At 36.4% G+C, this 23,556-nt stretch overlaps 1 protein-coding gene across 10 annotated transcripts in view; it reads right to left on the bottom strand.

The window, feature by feature from the left end:
• The window catches only part of camk2b1 (calcium/calmodulin-dependent protein kinase (CaM kinase) II beta 1), an 89,363-nt gene that overhangs the window by 19,203 nt on the left and 46,604 nt on the right, over positions 1-23,556 (bottom strand). For 5 of the 10 annotated variants that reach the window (XM_055162161.1, XM_055162163.1, XM_055162153.1 and 2 more), the window contains exons 13-15: positions 14,268-14,305; positions 8,494-8,526; positions 4,303-4,371 (exon numbers count right to left, since the gene is read on the bottom strand). In XM_055162161.1, the coding sequence (XP_055018136.1) occupies positions 4,303-4,371; positions 8,494-8,526; positions 14,268-14,305 (140 nt within the window). The remainder of the gene's footprint in view (positions 1-4,302; positions 4,372-8,493; positions 8,527-14,267; positions 14,306-23,556) is intronic. The other 5 variants (XM_055162162.1, XM_055162157.1, XM_055162159.1 and 2 more) reach the window with 3 other exon arrangements.

Here is a 23,556-nt window from a genome sequence, read left to right as displayed (position 1 = left end):
TCAAATCACACATAATTATTTCATATAGATTAAATCAACAGATCAATGTAGATCTAAATAGTAAAAAGAAACAGAAAATTGCATTTTCTTTGTTCAAATCACAAAATTTTGAATAAAACATTTGAGAAGACTGAAATATTCACTGTTAGACGAATACAAGAATCCCATGCATTTCAGAACATGTTTGTAGAGAGCTAAACTACAGGGTTAGCAGCTTCTCTGCATAATAAGACCCCATGTACACTGGCTATTTTGTTTTCTGCAGAGTACATGACATATAGCTAAATAATTGCAGCCTTTGCGATCAAGATTACAAAGAAGCCCCAGCTGTAATTATAATGCCATATAGATGCATACACAATTTAGTGAGTATTTCAATGTTCATTTTAAAATGCCCTACATAATTTTAAATCCTATATCGATATATTTTATTTTGAACTACTACTATATCGACTTCAAAATATGATAGCTGGAAAAATATATTTTGGATGCTCAATATGTATCGTTTTTAACATGTGAATGAAACAAAACTCAACTTTACGCATGTTTTTGAGAAGGTAACAATGTTATAACATGACTTCACGCTCATAAGAGTCAATTTACGTGATATAGGACCTTTAAAGCTGCAGTATGGAATCAGTAAAATGCATATATGATATCCTTCAGACTAACTTTCTTTCTCAAATAACCGCTCTTGTAAATACATCAAATAAACTAGCAGAAATACTATAAACGCAGGCCTATCCAGCACATATAAGAAAATAGAAATGCAATGGTTATAATCTGAGCAAATGTGAAATTGTTGCTCACGTGCCCATGAGCTACACAGTAAATAGCTGACGTCCCTGGCAACAGCTTTGGAGATCAGAGCAGCCTTCCCACTCTCTTATCCCTTCAAGGAACAGAGAAAAGCTGTTGTTGCCTCAGCGGATGTGCCCACTCTTCTCTGCACACTTGTACGCAGCACCATATTAAATCCAGATTAAACACGAATGGGCTCACGTTGCACAGGCAGCAAGGAAGAACATTTTTGAACTAATATCACTAACATGCACATGATATGAAGAGCTGGAGGAACTGGAAGAGAACATGATTGTTGCTCAGATGCTTGTTAATTCTTTATATATGTGCATGTGTTTTGCAATAGAAAAACTGAGGGAGGAAAAATATTGTCTTTCTATTGTCTGTCTGTCTGTAATAGAGTTAAAACTTTGCAGGAAAAAAATCTATTTTTGGTGTCTAAATGTCTCATGTCTTCCTAAAATTAACAAATACATAATAAATACATGAATAAATACAAAATTAATTGAAAATTGTAATGGATGCAAAAATGTGGATATGATTTGGGGAAAAATATCACATTTTGCAGATTTAGTAATTCCAATTAATCACAAATAATGTGACATGGCTTTACAAATGTCTGTAGGGGTATTGATTTCTAAAAGTAAAAAAAAAAAAACTTTAAAAAACTAGTCATCTTCCAAATCAAAAGCAAAATTAATTCTTTGCAATGAACTATTTTTTATTCAATTCGTAATTATTTAAACCAAAGCCAATTAAGTTGTAGCCTATGTCTCCTGATTAGGGTTGCACCGATCCGATACTGAAAATTTCCTGGATTGGATATCAGATTCCATCTATTTATTCGATATCCTGGTTGAACATATAACTTGGTGTAATAATTAGTTTCATAATGTTTGAACTTTCATTTATACACATTTGTTCTGTGGTTATTTGAGATAAATAACAACTACCACACACATTTGGATCAATTCTGTCTAATTTTATTTTTGTTTAAAGGAAATAAATGCCTCTGCTCTGGTATCAGTTGATATTGTCAGATGCTTAAAACTACAGAATTGGAAATGGTATTGAAACTGAAAAAGCTGGATCGGTGCATCCCTTTTCCCTACTCCTGATTTATCATGCACCAACCACCAACAAACTACTCTGCTGATGTGAAAATCTATTCTCTTAAAAACAAATAATAAATAATCAACAGTGAGCTTAAGAGAATGGCTTAGCTGTTGCCACTTCCTCGTGACAGACACATTGTCATGACATGCCTGGAGCTCTGGAGCTTGTGTGACAAAGTTATATTTAGCCCGAGCAGAAGCAACACGTAAAGGAACGCTCCTCCAAGTCTTCAGCTGTGTGCATGTCTAAGTGGGTGAAGTCATTAGCTGGGCCTTGGACTTCCTCTCATGGACAGCTATTTATTCCTGAGCAGCTTCTAGCCCAGGCTTATATAAATGGCATAGGAGTGGATGGAGTAGTAGACTAATGCAGTTGTTCTGCTCTAATAGCTGTGGTGGGGTTTTAGTGAGGCTGGCAGAGATTACAGCTAAATAAACAATTCATTCTTTGAATCTTTTTATAATAAGTACATTTTAATTAGCCTTAAAGGTGCATTGTGTATGTTTTCAGTTGAAAACTTTCTAAAAAAATTAAAAAAAAATTGCTGTTCAAATTAGGCCTTTTTAAACATATTTTCAAAATTAACTGCTAGTTTTGGCCTCTGAAAGTTTTGAAAAGTTCTTATAAAGTCATTGCAGTAAATATTTAAAATGCTTAAGTGCAGTAGTTAAGTGAGCATAATTAGACTTGAGTTTATAGTTTGGGCTTTATGCAGTTCTTATGACAAGTATACGTCCTGTTTCCATTAATAAATAAAATAAAAAGGAAATTAAATTTTCTGGACAGAATTTTAAGAACAAGATAAAAAGATATTTATGTCTCACAATGAGGAAGTGGCAGACATAAATACATTTACAGTAAAGAAAAATATGTTATTCCTGAATAAAATTATGCAGTTGCACAATGTTGTATTTTATTGTAATACCTTCTAACTAATACCTTAAAGGGCCCATATTATGTTATTTTGTGATCCATGTGTTTTGTTTCATTCACACATGTTTAACACACAAACCCTGCACATTTAGAATGAGTTCTTCTATCAAAATGAAAACACTCTGTTCCACCTTCTGATGTCATGTGGTAATACAGGAAGTGCTCCACTGTGTTTTTAAACTCCATAAACATTGAGTAGAATCACTTGGATAAATTCAGCCCTGCAATTGACCACCTCTTCTGAACAAAAGGTAAAATGTAACTGTTAACTTAAAAACTACCACTACATGACATCACAAGGTGGAGCAGAGCATCACTCAAACATTTGTGAATGAAACAAAACACAACTCCAGATATGTTTTGATGACGTAACAACATTATAACATGACTTAAAGCTCAAAAGAGTCAATTCTGTGTAATATAGGACCTCTAAGAATTTTCAAAAACACATAAAAGATACACTTATACCTTTTATATTTTTTACTTTTCTCCAGTATAAGACGTAGACATATCATAACCACGATCCCTACAGGAGCTGTCTGTCTGCTCCTCTTCACCAAATGTTCGCTCAGCCCTCCACACAACAGCAGTGCACTCATCTGAACTGTGTCACACTTAAACATCTCCACCTGTCAAAGCCAAATATTCTATAACACCACCTGCTGGTTCTTCTAACTGCTGTGGAGCAGCACATAGGCACAGACAGGCCCATACGAACAACTGGTAAAGCTGCACTATGGAACATTTCTGCTAGAGGGTCTGTCACCTGCGTTTTTATGGAAATGTTATTGCTTTGACTTTGACAGTATAGAATTGAACATATCTGTCTCTGTTATATCTTGAAGACTTCAAAAGATATAAAATTATTTAGTTTAGAATTTATTTATTTATTTTTTTATTACTATGGCAACCAAGTTAGATTTTCAGCCATAGACTGTATAAAGAAGTGGACTAAGGGAGTGTGATGTTACCCATAGAGTTCAGCTCCAGTCAAATGAAGCTCATGAGGTTGGCAGTTCTAGGGGTGACTTTGGAGCTGAGTTTCAGATAAAAATAGGAATTTATTAACAAAAAAGCCAAATAAAAACACTGCATCAATTACAGAGAGAGAGGAGTGACAGTTTTTCAATGCAGTCAATTTGAACCAGTGAATTTTTTGGACCATTTATATATATAGTCTACATTATCATCTGTATCATCAACTGTAACTGAATGAATGAATTAATGTAAGATAGAGTTTAATGCAATACTTGGAACATTTCACATTATCAAGGAGGCTAGCAGGTGACCATCCCTACTAGAAAAGTTACACGGTACATCTTTAATGCACAAGAATAGCAGGTAAAGGGAGGGAACAGGAGGGTGGGTGCTGGAGGATGAGGATACAGAGAGATATGCAGAGTCACAGACAGACTTAAGACACAGAGGTGAGAGGAAGGAGGCGGTAAATACCAGAGCAGGTGAAGGGACGTTTCCTTTGGGGCTGGTGACTATGCTGTTTTTGGTGCTGTTTGTCTGGGGCTGAAGGAAAGAAGGAGAGAAGGAGGAGAGGGAGTGGAAGGGGAGGAAAAGGTGATGGGGAGAGGAGAGGCGGAGAGGAGTTGGAGAGGGAGGAGAGAGGGAGGAAAGAGGAGAGGAAGAAGGAAAGGAGACACAGTGTTAACAACAGCAAGGAATCAACAAGAGACAGGTCATGCAAGTAGCAACAGAAATCAACCCACATTGGATACATTATAAGAGACACTTTTATTCTCCGGCTTTTAACACTGTGTGAGTTGTGTCGTCCTATTGTTTCAAGACTAGTATGATCACATTTTTAACAATTATACCTTTTGTTGTTTTCTTTTTATGTTCTCCGTGCAGCACTTTGCGAACGGCTTTGTTTGTAAAAGTGGATTTGGATTTGAATTTTAGGCTCTGTTCACACTTGTAGTGGAGCTGTTAAGGACCAAAATAGTTTGCTTTTATGGTACAAGCATGAAACTTTGCCAGATTAGTTACACCCCCAGGACTAATATTTCTGGATATGGAACCAAGTCCAATTTAACACTGGAGCTGAGAACTGCACGTCACAAAATGGACTATATGAAAACGAGGCTGGCATAAAACATTCTACCTAATCCCTTTCCATAAGAAAGGGATTATGCATATATATATATGTGTGTGTTAGAAGAACAGAAAAAAAGTGCATTATGTATGTTTTCAGATGGAGGGTCCTTCAAATGCTTTTTTCATGTTGATGTTATTGCTGAGAATGCCCTTCAGAGAGAGCACTTTTCATATAATTTCTAGGTAGTCCATTTAATGACCTTGTGGCACTAAAAGTACTTCAGACTACAATTTTAATTACTTCAATTACTTCATTGTCAGCAATGAAGCTCTTTATGTGTATTGACGATATGTAATATCGTCTGTAGCCTTCTGACTGTGCTATGAAAAAACAATATAGGATTATACTACTTATTTTCCAGTACCACACATATGATTCTAAATTAGACATAAGACAAGATATTTTTACATTATACCTAATTATTGAATTTCTCTCATAGTTTGAGTTATCACATGAGATTCAATAATTTTATTTTTTTTTCTGCACATTTTTGGTTGAAATTTTAGTTTAAAAAGGTGCATTGTGTAACTTTTCTGGTGGAGTGTGGAATGTTTCACACTGTTAAATCTTTCTATCATCATGGAAACTAAACCAGACCAAGTTGCAGGTCAGATCTGTGGAGAGGTGACCCCGCTCACAGTCAAAATGTCTATTTTTCTAAGTATTTTTAAGCTGTAAAACCACCCGTAATTGGATACATGTAAAGTAGAATGTAATGCAGTACTGTGGAACATAATGACCTATCCACAGAAACAAGCAGGTGGCAGACCCCAGACCAAAAAGTTACATAGTTCACCTTTATGTTTTATGCCGCATTGTCCAGTTGTAGTTCAGTCTTAAATGTCCTTAATAGCTCCACCATTGATGGCAGTTTAGTCCTGATGTAGTCTCGGTTTGGTACTGGTTGTAGTCCAGGTTTAGTTTTGCTTTTTTGGTGCTCACTCTGCCTCACAAAACCACTTGTCCTTTCAAATAATCTTGATTTCAGCCATGACTGAAAATAACTACTCTTTTGTAATCAAGCAACCCTATTTTATTTGCCAGCAAGAAACAAGTTTATTTTCACAAGGGATTTTCAGTAGTTTAAAAAAAAAGTTTAAAACGTCAATAAAAAAAATAAAAAATACATGAGTGAGAGATGTTATTATGAATGCGACTGATGTTGAATATATCTTAAGCTGTTTTTATCTTTTCCATGTCAGTAAAAAACACTAAATATATACACTTTACTTACATACTTACGTACTTATGTTTTACCTTTAGAATCACCTGATTATGAACATTATAGTGTAACTTGTTGATCTCTACAGACAGACAAACAAATCTGTCACCTTTAAAGGCCTTCATCAAATTCTGTTTTGAGGGCCTTACATCAAAGAGTGAAACATCTTTATTCAAATCGACTTCTATAAAAATCCTCATCAGCTTTGAATAAAACGACACAGCCCAGTCCTAAATGTGGATGCAATTTACTCAATTTATGCACAGCGAGCTCTACGAGCTGTCAGAAGTCAAGATTTATTATAGATATTTGTCATCATATTTTTTCTCTTATTAATAAACAAAATATTGATACTTTGCAGCTGATGTCGTCAACATTCTCTGGGGGTGTGAAGCTAACTGAAGGCACTTCTGTGTTAGAAGCACTGTTACTCAAGGTAGATTTAATCTGAGCTTAATATTAACACAATCTGATCAAAGAAAGGCGATTTGGTTGGAACTACAAAAGGTGAGCTGATCTGTGGTATTAAACAAGCCTCTCACACATAACATTACAGTCACACGCTTTTTTCCAGCTAGTCACTCAAACACCTAAACAGGACCATGAATACTCGAATTGATCTCAGGATCCTAAAAATTAGGGATGTAACAATAGCTGAAATATCATGATATTGTATTGTCAAAGTTCTACCAATAATATCGTGGACCATCACAATATCGAATTACAAGTGTCTTTGATTTAAGAATTATGGTGCAGAAATAGCTAAAAAAGACAGATGGAACTACATAGACCATGATCCTTTGCTCCATTTCAGTGCAGACTACATGAAGAAATAACAGTTCTAAGAACTTTTAAATCTTAGTTCTTTGGATTACATCTTGTCAAGACATTTTAAGAGGAAAAAGTAGCATTTTTGCTGTTTAGTCTCCACAAAATAATGCAATAAATATCACATGTATCATATGTACATCGTGAAAATATCGTACCGAGAGATTTGGATATTGTTACATCCCTAATTGTGATACTCCCCACCAAATCGTGAGCTTTCCCACGATATTGCAATAAATATCGTACCGTGAGGTTCATACCGTGACGATATTGTATCGTGAGACTTGGATATCGTTACACCCCTACTAAAACTTTAAACTTTTTTTGTCTGCGTTGTCTGTGCATCGTGTCTCCATAGTAAATTCTGAACATCCTAATATATACACATACATGTAGAACACCCCCAGCATGATGTCTCTGTAAAGTATCATTACAACATAAACTTTTGATACATGTAATTGGATATGTGATGTAGTATAATTTGTAAATGAAATATAAGGAGTATAAGGACACTGTCAAAATATTACACACTCATATTCTCAAATATACACACACAAATTTAAGTAAACAAATGTACTTTAAAATTATTCTAAGCATTTGTATAATAGATTGTAGATCAGTATAAGAAAAAAAAAACCTTTATATTTTTCCATGTAGAATGCATCTGTACCCAGTAAATATATTGTATGAACAGTTCTTGGTGCGAAAATAAGTTTGTAGTGTACTGTCTGCATCTCATTACAAAGCTTTTTTTCCTCCTGAGAAGCAGGAAGTGCACAGTTACCATACTAGTTGTTGTTTCTATAACGTTAAACTCTGCTTTTGTCTCTGAAATGTGTGAAATGCACTTATGAACTCATTGCAGTAGCCTTTTTATACACTTGTTGCTATCCCAGAAACTAAAGATATGAGAATTTTCACAAAAATAGTCTAGTACAGTAACGTCTAGTACATAGTCTAGTACAGTAACGACTGAGGCAGTAAATAACAGATATTAAGTTAAAGTTGCACTATGTAACTTTCGTTGCTTGTCTCCATGAAGATGTTATTGCTTTGCTTAGAGTGTTCCATGGTATGTTTTAATTTAATGCCATACTCTGGAAAACTCAGACAAAGCAAAAACATCTTGATAGAGACAAGTAGGGACAGAATCTCCAGTGGAAAAGTTACATACTGCAGTGAAAAGTGAAAGGGAAAAAGAAAGAGAAGATTCATGGTGGATTCGCTGAAGATCAAGAGAGTGGTGAGCAGTTTTTCAAATCAAACAAAAATAAAGAAAAGGGAACCCTTAAGGGAAAAAAGAGGGGTACTATTAAGTTCCTTTAAAATCAATAAAAGAACCAACATAATAACTGACAAGTCATCCGATAAAATTGGTGTATGAATTTGAGACTGGCAAGGGATAGTGGTGGAGCTTAAAGCAGGTAAAGGAGAAAAAAGAAGGAAAAAATGAAAGAAAAACAAAAAATGACACATAGCTCACCATGTACTGCACAGTGGAGCTGGACTTGCGTTTCTGTCCCAGTGATGAATGGATAATGTTACAACAGCGTGTCAAAAATGGGAAAAAGAAAGTAATGATGATGATAGGTGAATACAATGATACAGATGCATATTTAGTTCAGAACATTTGTTAAACTTCACCATCTTCTTTTAATATCTAAATCAAGACAAGACAACTTCTCAACTTGGTAGTTCCAAAGTTTGAAATGAAAAGTTAGGTTGTGCAAGAGGAAAAACTAGATAGCAGACATAACAAGCAGGAAGCCAAAAAAGTAAAAAGGAAGAAAGATGATTGCAAAAAAGTAAACACCAAGATATTGTTTGAAAGTTGTAAGAATGCTGTTTAGTACAGTGTTTACATTGTCAGAGTCTAAAGGATAAAGCCAGAGGAGAGTTGCAAGAATGGAAAGTAACTGGAAAGGTTTAGCAATGGTGACTAGGGATACGCCAATCTAATACTGGTATTGGATATCGTGCAGATACTGGAAATTTTTCTGGATCGGATCTCAGCTTCAAAATATCGGTTAAGCCGATATCCTGGTTGGACACAAAAATTTATGTAATATGACTCTTTACTGATTGTGGTACTGAACGTTAATACAAAGCTGTTCTGAAGTTACTCGACAAGTAACACATTTGTATCAGTTATATCTTACTTTATTTGTGTTTGTTTGTTAAAGAAAATAAATGAATAAATGTTTTCAGTCTCTGTATTGGTGTGGGTTAATGTTGAGTATCAGAATCAGCATCGGAACTAAAAAAGATGGATTGGTGCATCTGAAGTGTTGAGCAAGAGTCACTAAACAAAAATGGAAGTAGGCTGCCTGATTGCCTGATAAGAAAAAAAAAAAAAAAACCCAGAAGGTCTGACATAGTAAAAAAAAAAAAAAAAAAAAAAAAAAAAAAGTTAATGTTAAATGTTAAAATTATAATTATACTTTAAATACTTTCTAACAAACTAAAATCAATTTTAAAAAGTAATAAAAACAATTTTAAAGTCATATTAAAGGTACACTCTAATTTTTATTTGCAGGTGGAGGGATGCCTAATTGTCTCCTTGGAGATGTTACTGCTTTCCCTAAACTGCTCCACATTACAGTATTAAATGTTAATGCTATACTGTGGAACATTCCAGGCAAAGCAAGACCATCTCCTAAGAGACAAGGAAGTAAACTGGAATGTTATTTTGTGTACCTTTAACAGAGAATAAACCAAGATGTAATCAAGGCTAAATTTGGACTAATTCATAAAATAAACTGAAATCGTACACTTGAACCCTGCTCCCCAAATAACATGACTGTCTCTCCGTTATTACAATATATTTAGTCACTTGCACTATGAAGATTTTGTGCTATGTGAATGTGGTGAATGTGAATTACATTATAAATCTGAGTTGTGCAGCCCTAAAAAGCAGAAAAGTAAAAAGGGGTCTGACATGGAGCAGGGGGTCTCAGACAACAAAAGAACACTGAAGGAATGGAGAAGATAAGAACTACCCAAAGAGCGGAAGTGAGAGTGAGAGAGAAGGCGTCTTTGGAAGAGGTTTGGGGCGAGTGTGTAGGGAGCCTGTTGCTAGGCGATGAGGCAGTGCAAGTACAAGACTATTTCTGTCATCCGAGTTTCCAGGGTCCAGACCGGCAGCTATTCCTGGATCGGAGAGTCGCATTCCCGGCTGTACCGAGCTCCGAGAACGCACACAGCTGCATAGGGAGAAGCTAACACATGCACGCGCAGTTTTCTTGTGGCAAATATTTGTGATTAAAGGGCCCATATTATGTTGTTTTCTGATCTCTGTTATAATTTTGTTTCCTCGTCAAAAACATACTTGAAGTTGTGTTTTGTTTCATTCACATGTTTAACACACAAGTCCTGCACATTTAGGCTGAGTTCTTCTCTTAACAAACAAAACACCCTGTTCTACTATGTAATGTCATGTGGTAATACAAGAAGTGCTCCAAACTCTATACATTTTCACTAATCATTTGGATGATTTCAGGCCTGGAACTGTCAATCTTTACTGAACAAAAAGTTGAAAGGTAGTTGTTAACTCGAAAACTACTGCTTCATAACATTACAAGGTGGAATAGCGCTTTTTGAGCAGAGAGGTTAATAATAAAGGATTACTCAAACATGTGTGAATGAAACAAAACACAACTCTGGGTATGTTTTTGATGTGGTAACAACATTATAACATGGCTTAAAGCTCACAAGAATAAATTTTGCTTAGTATAAGACCTTTAACTGCAGAGGTTAGATTACTTGTTTCACTAAAATATAGGTAATAATATTTCAGACACTAAAATCTTTTTTTCTAGTATATTATTTTGGTGAAGTTTATAATTGTACTTCCTGGTTGGACACAAACAGCAGATGTGACATACGTAGAGGTATGTTGAAGAACTGTTCCCTAACAACCATAAAGTTAACAAGGGCCAAAACTTACTCAGATAAAGGTCCTATAATACACAAAATTGACTCTTGTGAGTTCTAAGCCATGTTGTATTTGTGTTACCTCACCAAAACATAGCATTGTGTTTTGTTTCATTCACACACGCTTGAGTAACCCTTTATTTTTAGTCTGTTTACATGCTCTCTTCCACCTTGTGATGTCATTTAGTGGTAGTTTTCAAGTTAACAGCTGCCTTTAGTTCAGTAGAGATCGGCAATTCCAGGTCTGAAATTATCCAAATGATTGCAGTGAAAGTGTATGGAGTTTAAAAACACAGTGGAGCACTTCCTGTATTACGACATGACATCACAAGATGGAACAGAGTGTTTTGAGAGAAAAAAAATAAGCCTGAATACGCAGGGTCTGTGTGTTAAATGTGTGAATGAAACAAAACACAACTCCAGGTATGTTTGGGATGAGGAAATATTATAACATAGAACAGAAAAGAGTGAAATATGGACCCTTTAAACCATCTGAAAACGTGTTCATTGTGAGTAAATTGTATCTGAATTTTGGATAGACTTTTTTTGCAATTTGTTTGTGTTTCATTTCAGATTTCATAGCTACTTCCTGTATTTTTGTACTTTTCTTCTCAGCCTGTTTCGCCACCAAACCATGTAATAATTAGGAAAACATGAAAATTTGCACTTTAAAGAGTAGAAACTAGGCTTAGGCACATGATGTACGGAGCTAAGAAAAGCCACGGAGACTCGGGTGGTGGTAGTTGTGGAGATGGTGCATGCGCGATGGGGATGTTGAGTGGGATGTGTTACCGCGGCGATGTAGATGTGCAAGCGTGGGATGCACCGAGGGTTTCGTTAAAGGGACAAACGAGAAGAGAGGCAGGGACGGGGTTAAAGAGCAGATGGGGTGAGTAGGGAGAAGGAAACAGAGAAGGAGAGGGAGAGGGAGAGAGAGAGAGAGAAAGGCAGAGAGGGAGTGAGAGCAGATGGAATGAGTAGAGAGAAGGAAGTAAAGAGGGGAATAGAGAAAGAGAAAGAGAAGGGGGGGGCAGAAAGAGAAAACAGGAGAGGGAGGGGGGCAAAAGAAAGAGAGAGCAGGGATGGGGATAAAGAGCAGATGGGATGAGCAGGGAAAAGGAAGTATGGGCAAGAGAGAGGGATGAATGTATATAGATAGATGGGCAGAGAGCAGAGGGAAGGAGAGAGAGAGAGAGAGATAGGGTGGGGATGAAAAGAGAACAAGGATGAGTGCGGGGTTAAAGGGAGAGAAGGGGCTAAATATTGACAGATAAATATTGAGATGATATAGATGGAGGGATGAAAGACCAGATGGGATGAACAGGCGAAGGAAAAAGTGAAAAGGAAGCAAGAAAAAGAAAGAAGAGAAAGAGGGGGTAAGAGAGGGAAAAGTAAAGCAGATTGGCTGAATAACAAGAAGCGAAAGAGATGTAGAGAGAAGAGAGAGGGAGAGAGAAGAGAGAGGGGAGATTCAAGAGCAAATGGGTTCAGTATGAAAAAAGAAAGAGAAAAAGAGAAAGAGAGAGAGAGGTGGGTTAAGACCAAAAGGAGTGGTAAAAGAGAAATGGGGTTAAGGGGGAAGAAGAAAGTAGAGAGAAAGAGGTGGAGAAAAGAGAGTGAGAGAGCCAGAATGAGTACAAGGGTAAAGACCAAATTTGATGAGAATGAAAAACGAAGCAGACAGATGGATAGATCGATAGATAGATCAGGGAAGATGAAAAAGAGAGAGAGGCTGTGGATGGAGAGAGAGAAATATTGTATTGATAAAGATGCACATCGATACAGTATAAAAATAAAGCTCTATAGAAAGAGAGAAGAGAGAGAGAGAAGGGATGAGATAGATGGAGAGAGACAGAGAGGGAGAGGAAGAGAAAGAGAGAGAGGATAAAAAGGGGTTTAAGGAAGAAGAAGGAAGTAAAGAGAGAGGTGGAGAAAAAAGAGAGCACAAGTAAGCAGACAGATAGATCGATGCACATGTAAACTCGCCAGATTTACTCTGTAGGTAGATAGAAATATAGAAGACCAGATTAGATATAGATAGATAGATAGATAGATAGATAGATAGCAAGGAGGAAGGGAGTAAAAATGTAAGAGGAGAGGAAGTGATGGAGAGAGAGGCAGCGTGGCACAGATGGTTACGCTTGATAATGGTTACAGATGGAGAGGTGGCAATGAGCTGAATAATGCCAGAGTTTAATAAAAGAAAAACGCTCAGAGGAAGATGTGTTGTAGATGAAGTTTCCCTAGCACACTGAGCAGATCTTAAAACTAAAATTTACTATAAAATTAGTATTAATTTTCTACAATAGCTACTTGGGTGTTACACTTTTGATCTGCCCAGGATGTAGTATCAGGAGAGCAGTGATTTTCTTACTAACTTTGCACAGAATTCCTGTCCATGAATTTCTGTTATAAAATAATTACTATATACTATTTACATATTTTTGAGAAGCGTTGAAAACAGAATTATATCCATTTATTGATACTATGCAATGACATCACGCTGGGGGTGTTCTAGATACATATTCGCAAACACTAGGGTGACCAGATGTCCCTATTTACCCGGGACAGTCCCAGTTTTAAGACCAGGCCCACGTTTCAGCAAATTTATCCTAAACCGGTGATTTGTCTCAGTTTTATACAAGAAATGCCCCAGATGTCCCTATTTTGATCAATTTGTGGCCTATTATAATTTATTTATATTAAATGCAGAAAACTGTGCTTAAGGATATATAAAACAAAGAAAAAAAAGCACCAAGTCCCTCAGATTATGACTGACACTATTTCATTTCCACCCCAACTTGGGTGTGTTCCAGTTTTTCATTTTGAAAATCTGGTCACCCTAGCAAACACTCAAAAAGCTTTTAAGAGCAGATTTTTTTTTTTTTCTTTTAAAATGAACAACACATTTTCCGGAGCGTGTGATCAATAGAAGCATTCATGGTCCTGTTTTAATGCACTGCTTTCAGTAAGCACCACACCCCAGAGAATGTTGATGACATTAGCTGCAAAGTATCAATTGATATTATTATTACTTTTTGAATTAAACATTGAAGATTTGGTTATTTTTTTAAATAAAGCAAGACATACAGTTTCGCATTTATAACAGAAAGGTTGACGTGACACTAGATTTTACGTCCGTTTTGGAAAACAACCCCTTATCTTTAAATAGCCAAACATGACAGAGCCACTCTAGACTGCATAACAGAACCACAATTTACAACACAGAATGTACATCATAAGTTAAAGAGAGGCTCAAAGTTCACAGTTCAAAGGTGAAATAGAGAGTACGTACAAAAAAAGAGGTATATGTGTGACCCTTACCTTGACATCTGCCTTTTTGTTCAGTAAAGTCTTGGCTGCTGTAATGATAAGAACATAGCAAATGTTAGAAATGTGATAAAACCAGTAACTGTGGTTTAACATCTGTATTTCATTATAGACAGAAAGAGCTCTGTGTTTGCTGACCATTTATTACTAAATACTAAGGAAAAAAATACTGTCTATACAAAACCATTTAGATACACAATGAACTGTACTAAACAAATGTTGACTTTAAATTATTGTCTTAAATCTTGTTTATGATAACCATTACGTAAAAAATTGTGCAAAGACTGAAAGTACATACGTCTGTCATTAAAACACCAATAATGAATAATAAAACTAGTCCAAATATATTTATATATATGGGACAACACGGTATGGATAAAAGGTGAAATAAGATATTCTGGACTGGTATACATTACAAGAGACTGAGTAGTTTTTTCATGACCAGTGCTAATACCCACAGTTTAAAATACAGGGCCAATATTGATTATTTTTTGGAGCCGATACTGATTTTTTCCCCCCTAAATCATGTAATTTAGATTTACCACAAACTCACCCACAGCCCTATTTATTTATTTATTTTTTTAACCATAAATCACAAACCAAAGTGAAAGATTTTGCACAGCGATCTCTGAGTTAAGCTAAAGCTTTGTGTATTTTTTAGGCAGCAAATAGACCAAAACAGCCTGTGCTAGAGATTTCAGGGCAATGGCCAATACACTAAAAGTCCAAGTATCGGCCTGATATTCAGCCAATTGATATATCCATTTATCTCTATATACAAAAACTATAATAATGATTTTAGACTGAAAAATAAAATCTACAATATTTCCTTTAAATCAACATAAAATAACTACATAAAAAGATTATATAATATGTTTATTTTAAAGTCAACAGTTCTCTCTTTAAGTTATAGACCCAAGTTATAGACCCATGTAGTTAAGACCCATTTGAAGTGGCCCTGGTTTCGCCATGTGCTCTGATTGACATTAATATAACCAAACTTCCAGAGCTCAAATTAGTGCTGAAGTGCATGTCCAGAATTACACAGGTGTGACTCATATCTGGCACTGGAGCAAAAACTTATTTGGATTTGATGTGAGGGAAATTGGACCCAAAATTGGATATTGAAGAGGTAATATTAATAAAAAAGGACGTTGGCAGGCGTCAAGAAGCAACAAAAGTTAACTTCTTAAACAAGTTTCTGATAAGATCGTGTCAAACTTCTATTACATAAAGGTGAGTATAATTATGCATTTCATACAGAATCTCAATGTACAAGCAAAATGCAAAACAAAACACCTTTACCTTGGAAAAGTGATTTTTATAATTGATTATTAATTTGTTCAATATGTAAAATTGTTAATTTCTATAGTTTAAAAGGCCCATATTACACTATTTTCTATTCTGTTATAATGTTTCCTCTTCAAAAACATATCTAGAGTTGTGTTTTCATTCACACATGTTTAACACACAAATCCTGTATATTTAGGCTGAGTTCTTCTCTCAAACAGAAAACACTGTTCCACCTTGTGATGTCAAGTGATGTAACAGGAAATGCTCCACTGTGTTTTTAAACCCCATACACCTTCACTAGACTAATTTGAATAATTCAGTTCTGGAATTGTCAATCTCTAGGAAACTAAAAGTAAAAGGTAGCTGTTAACATTAAAACACTTCATGACATCACAATGTAGAACAGAGCATTACAATGAGTCCATAATAATGCCCAAAGACAGGCCCAAGTAACATTAATGGTTCCTATGGCTACAGCAGTTTTTATGCACATCAATCATCTGTAATTTATCTTAATGGGCAGCACTTTTAGTAGCAATCTTAAATAAAATACGTCAGTTTGAACTTGACACAAAGCATTTTCCCACTATAGGATATTTATATATTTAATAGTAGCCTAATGGGCAAAAAAATCACAAGAACTGAACAGGGTTGATATACAATGTGCAAATGCCTATATATAGTGATTAGGGAACATTCAATAGACCCATAAGAACTTTTTTAAACATTAAACTTTGAAATTAACAAAATGAGATAGATAGATTAGATAGATAGATAAAATAGATTAGATAAATAAAAAGACAGACAACTACTTTATTGATCCAAAAGAAACTCATGTAAATTTGCATCGGCTCAAGTTGTTGTCAGTGAAATAAAATCCACGATTGTATTGTACTGTTGTGTTTTTTTCTTTGTACCCGTGTAGCTCGAGGAGAAAGGAAACAAAGATGGCGGCTCATTTACAGCCCAATAAGCCGTGCCTAAAGGACCTGGAGGAGGATTACTCGTCAGTCTGCAGTTTAATGGAGATGATACTGAGAAAATACTTCTCTAATTACTGTATTATACGCATAATCCGCTAACATGGAGTAAACTGTACTATGGACTGCGGGGCATCTGGGCTAAAAGGGCTTTGGTGATTGTCTGGCGTAGCGCAAAGTGTAACAGTGCTGAAAATGTTCAAGCTGCATATTTACATGGATTAAAACGACGTGAATTCATAATATTAATCTTGAATTTAGTCATTTTGACCAGTAGATGTATTAGGTTGTAAGCAAAACTGACAAATGAAAACATCCCTATGACTATGTTATAGCAGTCCATCAGAATGTGCCACTTAAAGATGCACTGTGTAACATTACAAGTGGAGGGTCTGCCATGGAGATGTTGTTGTTTTGCCTGGAATTTTACACAGTATGACATTAAACTTGTCTGTTTCCATGGTGATAAGCCCATGCCAATTTGCCATGCCAAGAAGTGGACCTGCTTACAGTTTTTTTTTTAAGATTGTTTCATTATTAAAAAAATAAAAATAAAATAAATAAATAAATAATAAGCAGATTTAACTCCATACTGTAACACATTTCAGGCAAAGCAATCTCCCTAGCATACCTCCACGTGGATACAACCAGGTGCTGTATTGTCACCAGAAAAGTTATATGTTATGTGCACTTTTAATGTCTTGGTTGAGGTTCAAATACCACAAATAAAAGTAAACTGACTCCTACCTCTTTTTGAAGTAAGTACAAATTTAGTTGACAATTTAGAGTTTAACATTTTTAGGTGGAATAAATGAGCAAGGCTAGTGCTAAATTGTCATAGGCTTGTGCTAAATGTCACATGAATATATGAAAGACATTCTCCACATTTGAGAGACCTGTTATTGTTGACGAGTATGGTTTAAGTAGCAAAAAAAAAAAAAAAAAAAGCACAGTACCCTTGCATGTCGGAAAACAAAAGGGCAAAAACACACTTAGCATGTGTGCTGCCGTGCTGTTTGACTGTTGATGTGTATGTAAATGAGACGTGAGCAGCGCAGTTTTGATTTTGCTCCCACGCTGCCTCGTTCTCTATAATTGGGACACATCGCTGGTGGGGCAAATTGCACTAAATACAAGAATCTCTGTGTTTCTACAAAGTTGTTTGTGTTTATTGATGTGGAGCTTGTTGTTTTTGCTGTGTGTAGGATTTTTTTAAGATACAGTATGTAACTTTGTGGAGGTGAAACGTCCCCTACATGAGTCCATGAAAAAACAAAGTTAAAGTCATACTCCATTCTCCAGGGAGGTGGATACGTTTTACGCCATACCATGGAAGAATAGAGGAACAACATTTGCATGAAACCAGGCAGAAGGCAATCCTCCAGGCCAAGTAAGAGTCCAAGTAAAAGTGTACAACCAATTTGTCTATTTTTGCCTAAAAGGTTACATATTATGGCTTTAAATGTGTTTGTAACTTTTCTGTCATCTTATTCTGAGGTCAAATTGTAATCTTGTGACCCTATACTCTGCCTCTAAATACAGTAGATTACAAAATAAACAGTACTACTAGAATCAAAATGACCTACAATTCATACAAATCAAACAGAAAGTTATAAAAATATTGAATTTTCCTAGATTACATGTTGTCTGAGGGTGGACGGAACTTGGAGCAGAGCTGGGGTATAATTTGGGCAGCCGTGGCCTCCTCACAGGCACAGTGCTGCCTTCTGGACTTGATCCTTTTTGGGAGAGCAGTTTCAGACTAATCAGATGCAATCACATCAGCAGCGCCGTGTTACATAAAACACTATTTATGGCTGTATCACATTTCTCTTCCTCAATTTATCATCCTCCTTTATTTATGCCTGTCTATTACATGTTTCTTTTCAGTTCATATAAATTATGCTGTAGAGGAATTAGATGGATTTCAAAGGTTTCAAATTATGTGCTTGTAAAATGTGAGAATAAGATGTTGACTTTCTGCTTGCCTCTATGGAGATGCTATTGATTTACAGTGTGGCATTAAACGTCTGACTCCATGGAATAAATTAATAGGTCAGATCTGCGGAAAGGTGAGCTTAATCATAGTTAGAATGCTTTCAATGTAATTTTTCTAGAAAAAAAACAACAACAAAGAAACCAAAACTGAATGTATGCTTGATGGAAGTTTAAAGGTGCACTGTGTAACATTTCTAGTAGAGGGGTCCGTCACCTGCTTATCTCCATGGAAATGTTTATGGTTTATTTATTATATCCCACAGTGTAGAGCTGTTAAGTAACAATGTCACTTCCGGGTCCAACCAAAAATTTCACAGCTCATTTCTAGCTTTGTTTTTGTTCTTTCTTCGACAAATAAGAGCAGAGGCGGCACTACCTTTAGGCAAATGTAGGCAGCTGTGCAGGCCCCCCAAACCTGGAGGGGCCCGCAACCAATTGCCCTCGGTGTCACTAATGGCCGAAGCCTCAGAGCAATTTCATTTCTCTCAATATGGCTTTAAATGAGAGTAGTTTACGTTTAAACAATAATCATAAGACAAAAAAAATAATCATATGTAATGGATGTAGACAAAAATGTAATTGTAGTAGCGAAAAATAAAATTATTTTCAGTTCTGGTTATCTAGTAGGCTATGTAACTAATAAGACAAGTTTTTAAATAATTCAAATAAATAGAGATGTGGATGTCTCAAGAACAATAGGGGAAAACAGACAATAAATATATTAAAACAAAACAAAACAAAAAACATGCATTATAGTGAGGGCCTCAAACTCAAGTTCGCCTAGGGCCTCCAAATTGCTAACTCCGCCACTGAACAAGAGACAATTATGTTTCAAAACTGTATGTTAACTGTATCATATATGTAAATAATGAAGTAATAATCTATCATAACACAGGATTACCAGCGTATATATCTCACTAACTGCTGGGCACCGCTAACGCTGTCTTGTCTGTTCGAACCATAGATCCATGCTTATAACCTTATTAGCTTTAAACGACTGCAGTCTCTTTTTAAAGTGAGATGTGTGGTTACTAAAAAAGAGCAAACTGTATAAATGTGCATTGTTTTCAATCATCTGACAGACCCGGAAGTGACATCACACTTAACAACTCTATAGATTAAGCCTATCTAAGCAGGTTACAGCACTACGCTACATTACAGTTCAGATCTGTGGAGAGTCACCCCTATTCACAGAAGGAATTATTGTGTTTTTGAGTAACAGAAACCACCCATAATGAATAAATGCGAGTTGGATATGTTTAATGTCATACCATGGGACATTCAAGGAAAAGCAATAACATCTCCATAGAGACACGCACCACTCACCAGAAAAGTTGCATAGTATGCTTTTAAATGTTTTATTCATTTGTTTCCAATATAGACAGAAAGCAAAACGTCTTCTCTTTGACCCTGTAATCCACCCACTACAGTAAACAACATGATGAACTAGTTAGTGTTACTCACACCATCTTTCAAAGGTCATGTCATGTTGGATATGTATATTTTATGAACCATGGTTTATGCAAGAAAAATATGAGTTTAAAATGGCTTGTATTGCAAAACTGAAGTGAAAACCTCTGACGATACCTGAAAAAAACAATTTGAGATAAATCTTAATCTGCAGGTGAAGAATCAATGTCTCTCCTTACCTTGGCACAAATTAGAGAGAAAGCAAGAAAAGAGAGGAGGAAGACATTAAACAAAAGCACAAAAGTTTGTATATTTTTTTTAATCAAGAACACGCAAGATGCACCACTGAGAACAAAGCAAGGACAGGCACAGACATACACCAGGATCCCAATCAGAGCACTTCTTCCAGTCTATTCTTACAAAGTTTGCCAAAGGGGAATCTGCGTTTGTATGCGAGATATAGCAAGGTCGGTGGTGAGGGCGAGCCAGTTTGAGCCTGATGAGCAGAGGCAGCCCGTTATAAATATTTGATTGAAGTCTACGAGAGGCAGAGGGACACAAGGAGGACTGCAGGATCCCAGAGGAGTGCAAAATAAGGACAGCACCTCCTCAGCACACGGGACACTGTCACGTGAAGATGTAGAGCAGAGTTCTTAAACTGCTTAAGTCCTGCTTTAGTCCTGTCATAGGCCTGGTTTAGTTTGGTTTGGTTTAGTTTGCATTTAGTCCTAGTTTCGACATGATTTATTACTGGTTGAGGACTATCAATATTTTACAGTGACCAAAGAACAGTGAAATATAATAGTGAATAACTTTTTAACTTTCTTTCAATCAAATATATTACACTTCCTCTAGTTTGTGACCAGCTGAATCTTAAATTCTGAATGATACAAAAGTTAGAAATGCATTTACTCTTTTGGTATATGGTTTCGCTTTTAAAAGTTGGTTACTGGTTATTGTTTTGTAGTTCTAACTATTATATTGTCACCTGTTTGAAATCCCCAAGTACTGGTTTAGTGTAGTTGGTGCCCAGATGGTGCTTGGTTTGAGTATTGCTTATTTAGAAAGTTCTGACAAGGTCTTTGGAATCTACATTCAAAACCTCTTTAATTCATGCCAGTGGTCTGAGTCTATTCTTCAGTGTTTGCACCACTGGTATAGGTTCTCAATAAACAACTATGTTCCTGTGCCTCTGTTAACGCATGAGAGTGTCTTTCTCCATAGGCCCGATCCTTGACACTAGTCAAAAACTATGTTGAGCTATTGTAAATTGCATTTTAGGAAATGAGGATATGGTTAAAATAGTTAACTGTCCCTCTCAAAGGGTAATTTGTGACCCATCCATGCAGTTTATAAATAATTTTCAGCTCTTGAGTCATACCATTTAAAGTATTTTGGAGTGCTCAAGCAAACAGAAGTGCATTATAACTTAAATTTTGAGTAATGTGTTTAGTTTGTATCCACCCAGGCCTTGCTTTGCCCACAGAGTTCACCATGCACCACATCCTCGTCTGGCAGCACATGCAGCTGTCCAGTGCCCCATGCAGCATTCACCAACAGCTCGGGCCTTTCCATCCTTTACAGAGAAAACTGAACAGTCATTTTGAAGAGAAAGAAAAAGAAGAGGAGAAAAAGAGGGATACAAGGAAACGTGGAACTGACAGAAGAAATGATCAGCTGATAAGGTGGAAGTGAATTGAAATGAAATAGTGATGAATAAAAGCCTTGACATGATAAGATGGCAAAAATGTGGATAAAAAGAGGGATGGTGCGGACTGAAAATGAAAGATGAATATGTGGAGGAGGTAGAGGGGAGAGCAGAGACAGCAGAGCAGAGGGGCAGGTCAGGTCATGCTCTGTCTGAAGAGGACAACGATGGTGATTACAGAGTCTTCCAGGACATCTCAAACAAGAAGTACATCATGAGAGGAAATGGAAGAATTACACTGCAGTAGCTGTGTTTCCATCCTAAAGCAGATACAATTAAACCTTCTTCCATAAAGGACTAGTTAAAATGACATATACTGGTTTTATCCACACAAATTGGGCTTCACTTGAACTACATAACTGAATCGTGCAATGTAATGATTGATAATGATGAGAATATATTTGTGTGGTTGAAATACAAGTTATTACAATGGACCCAAATGCACTCTAGGCCTGTCTTAATAACAAACTTTGAAGTGTAATATATAGCTTAAATAAATAAAGACGATAAATGATAATACTGAAACTAATTTATGCCTAATTTATGACACAAAAATCCAAGAGCAGATTTAAACTACAAAAGCTATTCTGTGCAATGTTGTTATAGAAACACACACTGCAATAAATAAATAGCAAAATAAAACACTTAAGTACTTAGTTTGCATCTGTAATGAGTCACAGTTTTAATTCAACCTTTTATGGCTCAAATCTTATCATATTGCCAAAAATTTCTCATTAAATCAAAGAAAAAGTACACATGTGACATGATAAATATTGAACCCCCCCAAAAATATATTGTTCCAGTTTTCATATACTGAAAGAAAAGCCGATATAGAAATTTTCGTGACAGGCCAACTGGAGTCCATAGAAAAAATAGATACCTGCTGTAATTCAGTATCAGTGAATTGAACAGTATTTTCTTACATAAATGCATTATGGATGTGTCATTATTGCACCTCTGAGTGAGTACAATGAGTACAATGACATTTTCTATATAGATGTGTAATAATACATTATTGACAACATTATTTAAATATCTATTAACTTGTCATCTTGATTTTTAAAAAGTGACTCAAGCCTTAATTGTGATATTCTGATGGTATTATCTAACTACAGTATGATTAAGAATATGGTTTTAAAATTATTGAAATGATCTAAGATGTATCTTTTAGTCGGTAAAAGGCAGATGGAAACCGCTAAAGCCAGTGATGAAATTAAAGAAGAATGTAGCCACCATGCTCCTGTGCTCCCATGCTAAGGAAGATCAGATGAGAAGAGGAGAAAAGACAGGAGCAGGTCAGGAAAGGAGGCACGAGCAGGTGAGACAGGAGTAAGTCCGCAGGGCCGGATTGACAGGTACTGGTTAGAAGGGGCAGAGAAAAAAGGACAGGGTTGAGATGCAGGGAGACAGAGGGTAGACAGGAATGGGTTAGAATTGAGAGGGGGACAGGAGCAGATGAGGAGGGAAAAATAAGACAGGAGCAGAGGTGAAGTGGGGCAAGGTGTCAAGTTCAGGTCAAGAGGAGAAAGGAGCAGATCAGAAAGTGGAGAGTAGACAAGAGTAGGTTAGCATTGGCAGAGGAAACATGAGAGGTTCAGGAGGGGAGGCAGGAAAAGGTGAGGAGGTGAGACAGGAGTAAGTGAGCAAGGCTAGTGTGCTGGTTAGGAAGAAAGGAGAGGGTAGAGATGGGCAGGAAGGGAGAGGAGATAAGAACAGGTCAGGAAGTGGAGAGTAAACAGGAGTGGGTCAAGGCGGGCAGGTGAGACAGGAGAGGTTCAGGAGGGGAAACAGGAGCAGGGGCTGGGGTGGCATGCCCTGTGTGTGCCACCGGTCTACCTTGTTCCACCAGGCCAGCGGTGGTGCCGGCCGCGGCTGCCACTGCTGCAGCCGCTGC

This window comes from Boleophthalmus pectinirostris, unplaced genomic scaffold (genome assembly GCF_026225935.1).
Source record: "Boleophthalmus pectinirostris isolate CB_2022bp ecotype Guang Dong unplaced genomic scaffold, ASM2622593v1 HiC_scaffold_4, whole genome shotgun sequence".
NCBI classification, from domain to species: domain Eukaryota; kingdom Metazoa; phylum Chordata; class Actinopteri; order Gobiiformes; family Gobiidae; genus Boleophthalmus; species Boleophthalmus pectinirostris.
The sequence above is the reverse complement of the archived record's forward strand: the minus strand, read 5'-3'. Positions and strand labels throughout refer to the sequence as shown.